Genomic DNA, 4365 nt, shown 5'->3' with positions numbered 1-4365 from the left:
GAGCCCTCTGCTCGGGTTAGTGAATGGCTACTCTCTACTTGGGAGAAGGATCGTGAAGGACGACGAGTTCGGGCTGGTGATAAAGCTGCTACTGTCAACACGGGTGACATTGTCTATCTCAAGCTCCCCAGACGTGTGACTAAGCTCAGCTCATCCACTACCGGTCCTTTCCGAGTCCTTCAACGTTGTGGCAACTCAGTCAAGCTGACTCCCATCACTGGCGCCAACCGTTATCGGTCTGTCTTTTTCCAGCCCATCGACAACGTGGTGCGGACGGTTTCTGATCCTGTCCACGACTCTGACACGCCCCTGCCTGGACCCCAGAGTCTCATGGAGTTCCTGATGAGTCCATTCCTGACAAGGCTCGTAGCGCCGAGGCCACCGTTAGCCCCCAAGTTGAAGATGATTCTTCTAAGGCCTTAGCAAGTGCTCAGGACGACGCCCACGTCAACGACACTGCTTCAAGTGCTCTACCTTCGAAGGCCTTCACATCAACCACCGGCTCTTCAGCAGACGACACAGTCATTCACGAGCCTTCTTCGACCTCCTCTCGGCCAAGGACTAAACGGGCTATTGTTCCACGCCGTACCGGTGACCCCCATCCTGAAGTGAAGAACTTCGCCTACATCACTTCTTCTGGTCGAGGTGGACTCCAATGTGGAAGGGTTATCAGCGTTGACCAAGGCCTTTACCGCTGACCGTCATTATTGATGATGATTGTATTCTGTGATACCATTGTATGCTCATTCCGGGCCCCCAGAACTGTCCTGTGACGACAGTAACATTGAGGAAACTCAAGTGAGCAAGATCGTATCTAACCGTTTCACCGTTTCGCCATTTCAGTAACGGTTGCGGTTCGCGAATTAGATCAGCTACTAAGCTTGGGTAGTTGCTTCAGCGTGTCTACGTTCCACGCACTGGACCGCTCTATCGCTCTCTACTCTGCCACTCTAGATCTATCTATGGGTGAAGTACAAAATCCAAGGAAGAACGACAAAATCCAAGGAGCACAAATCGATTATTGGGGCGGTCCATAATTACACCGTAAAGTATCAGTTGGTGTTGAGAAATGCGACAGACTGTGCACTGCCATTAGAGATTAAAGGTCTGCACTACGTCCAGCTCAGCTCTCCACCACTCTCATGTCCGATCAGCAAGGAAGAAATGAGAAGAGAACCACAACTGCTTACAATAACCCACACATAACCATCGGGTTGGAGGGGAAGCAGGAAGTTGGGAAGTTTTGGCCGAGGGATGTCTCCAAGCAGCTGAGCGGTATGTACAACATCAAACTGAAGCATCTCTACTCCTCAAAGCAAGAGGAATCGCCAAAGTATCGAGTATATCAATGCGACAGCCACGAAGACTGCCAATTTAAGGTAGCAGAATCCGAACCCAAGCAACAGTGATTGTCTCTTGGGGGACTGTCTCTAGAAATGATTTTTTTCCTTCTTAGGGGGGCTTGCGGGAAGTTCATGGTTGACAAATGGAGTACCGGAATCGGCTCTAGTAGCGGCAGCAGCTATGCAGAGGAGTGGTAAGCAATGGTGGAGAAAACGACCATCAAGCAGAGCGGTTCGCCATCTGTAGATGAGATAGCAGCCCTGGAAAACGTCTCCAACGTGCATGGGCAAATAGAAGGCAGAGTATCAGGGAGTAAATTACTTACCTTGCTACGTCTCGTCAATAACTAGTAACTCAGGACGGAGTAGATCGAGGAGCGGAAAGGCAAGAACTGAGAAGTCAAAGGAAGCAACCTCAAGTAAATGCGTGAAATGAACGAAGTCCACTAGCAATAAACCCTCACCAAGGTTCCTCGGATGACAGGTAAAAGACGGCGGGCAGAGACCAGTAATACTGGTCCAGTATGCGAGAGCCATCGACAAGCATGGAATTGGAAGTAGGAGAAGAACCAAAACCGAGTGAGGAGCCGGGTCACGCATACATGCCTTCCATATGTGCAAGAGCGTTTATGGATCCGAACTCACTAAAATGTGATTCAGGTTATCGAGAGGAGATGAGTCCCCGCAGAAGCAAGCGATCTCGGAGGAAACCAGAGTGGTGGATCGCAAATAACATTTATGCAGAAGATACCTAGAAATTCTAGGCGCTATACTGATTAAACCCGAGTCTATAACGTAGACTTTGCATGTCATTCTGAGGGCCAGAGACCCACCTTAACAAAGGTTACTTACGGTGGATACCAGCGTTGCAGAAATGTGCATCCAGGGATGGGTACTTGCGTTGGAGTGGATGTACCATACAGGATGGTCCGTAGGAACGCGAATACGTCACGTGATGCACGTGGGCCACGTCACAATGTCACGTGGGCCACCTACGTCACGTGGCAGGGAAGGGAGGGACACGAGTGACGAATGTCTGAAAACCCAATGGCGCGTAATAATCAGAATAGGTAGCAAAAAAGAAAAAAAGAGAACAGAGGGAAATCGTAGAAAGGGAAACCCGAAACCCAACCCGAAACCCGACAAGACAACCAGAAACCCGAACTGCTATAAAGGTGAGAGCTGTTACCCAAGGCAACCAGCAACCCGAATGGGAAAAGTGACAACTGACGAATGTCTGAAAACCCGATAGCGCGTAATAATCAGAATAGGTAGCAAAAAAGAAAAAAAGAGAACAGAGGGAAATCGTAGAAAGGGAAACCCGAAACCCAACCCGAAACCCGACAAGACAACCAGAAACCCGAACTGTTATAAAGGTGAGAGCTGTTACCCAAGGCAACCAGCAACCCGAATGGGAAAAGTGACATCCTTGGATTTTGTACAAATTAAGGGCGCGCGCGAAAGTTAGGGCGAGCGATATACATCCTTGGAATTTGTACAACCTCCTTGGATTTTGTAATTTACCCATCTATCCTATCTGAGATCTTGAGTTAAGTTGTGCGGTTATCTCTCTCACAGAGTCCCTCGCCTAGAACCACTCATAACTGCACAACTGCATGACACATTCCAGATCCAAAATCATAAAATTTTGAGCGTAATCGCAGTGCAGTTGGGAATGAAGGAGTAGAAACTATACAGAAAGGAAGAGGTTATGAAGAGGAGCAGAATGATAGGTACATTGCCGTATCAGAGTCTGATTAATCAGTTAAACTGATTAATCACGTACACTACTTCATGCTTAAGAAAGATAAGAGGAAATCGGAAACCATCACAAATCGTAATTACAACAAAGCCTTTGTCACAAAGGCGATGCTACTGAAGACGACTCTTTTACGTGCCATAAAATGCCTCTTTCGCAGAGGGGCTGTCATCCTTGCCACGTGCTCCTCATTCTTCTGGGCTTCCTTCGACTCCCAGTATACTTGTTACTTCTTAAGGCACAGTCTCCAGATCGTGTAACTGTGTGGCTGACAGTCTTATTGGCTGACATCACTGAGGTCCCTAAGTTATAGGCCCAATGATTCTCTAGACCCATCTGGAACTAGCGTGGCGGGCTCACTAGAACCATAATGCGGGCTCAGTAAAACCGCCGAGAAGAAAACCTAATTACCCATCCAAAACATGTCTTGGCGGCCTACGGCCGCCAATTAACGCTCGTTGTAGGGCTACAGCGCTCGCCACATGCACATCTTATCCCGCAACGCTGATCCTTGGGTCGAACCCCGTTCCCGGCACTTCTCTCTCGTTTTCTTGCATTTGCACGAGCGTTTCGTTCATACGCGTACAAGCTACATTTTACGATTGTACGGTAGTGCTAGACTGGTTGCTACGCATGGCTGTGAGATGGGAGCGATTCCCGGAGGCCCCAACGCTGAAGTGCCAGTAAAGTGCAGATTCGCCATCGGGGTTCCCGAGGAGTAAAGCTGTAAAGCTGAATGATGACCGGCGGGGTCAGCACTGTGGTTTTCACAATGTAGCGTTTTGATGGTAATCATGATATTGCGCTATATTTTTGCGTTTTCTGTATCGAGTCAATTTAGTGAGTTGTCCTGGGCGATTCGCTCCGAAGCGTAAGTTGCGGTCGTACTCCAGTATGGGCTAAGTTGGATCTCACTGTTAGGGATCGAGCCATGGAATAACACTAATGAGATGATACTATTCGTAAATCTAGAATGATAATGAATGTATTGCTTGGTAAGCCGATTACCGTGCTCAAATCTCCTGCTATTGTATCCAACGTTCACACGCATCGCCACAGTATCTAACCATCAAGCCCTTGGTGAGAGGCTTAATTTGAGTTTGGGTTCCACATCCTCTAATCCAGGACCGAGCTCATATCTTTTCCATACATTACTGGGACGTCTGATTCTAGCGTATGCTGCTCCTACAAGCTGCTCGCTCGTGGGTCGTAGTTCATGACGCGATGTCTCACTGTACCAGCTAGCCAGCCAGTGGCTGGTAC

The 4365-nt window shown here is 48.5% G+C and overlaps 1 protein-coding gene across 1 annotated transcript; it reads left to right on the top strand.

Annotated features, from left to right (window-relative positions):
- Positions 1-1142: 1142 nt before the first annotated feature.
- Positions 1143-1922, top strand: Pmar_PMAR009094 (hypothetical protein; the record flags this gene model as incomplete). Its single annotated transcript, XM_002766782.1, has 3 exons — positions 1143-1379; positions 1703-1762; positions 1828-1922. Coding segments are annotated over 3 exons (392 nt in total), but the record flags the coding sequence as incomplete, so codon positions are not given.
- Between the last annotated feature and the right edge of the window lie 2443 nt (positions 1923-4365).

The sequence above is a fragment of the Perkinsus marinus genome (assembly GCF_000006405.1).
Source record: "Perkinsus marinus ATCC 50983 genomic scaffold scf_1104296971790, whole genome shotgun sequence".
NCBI classification, from domain to species: domain Eukaryota; phylum Perkinsozoa; order Perkinsida; family Perkinsidae; genus Perkinsus; species Perkinsus marinus.
This window is presented reverse-complemented; position numbering and strand designations above follow the sequence as displayed.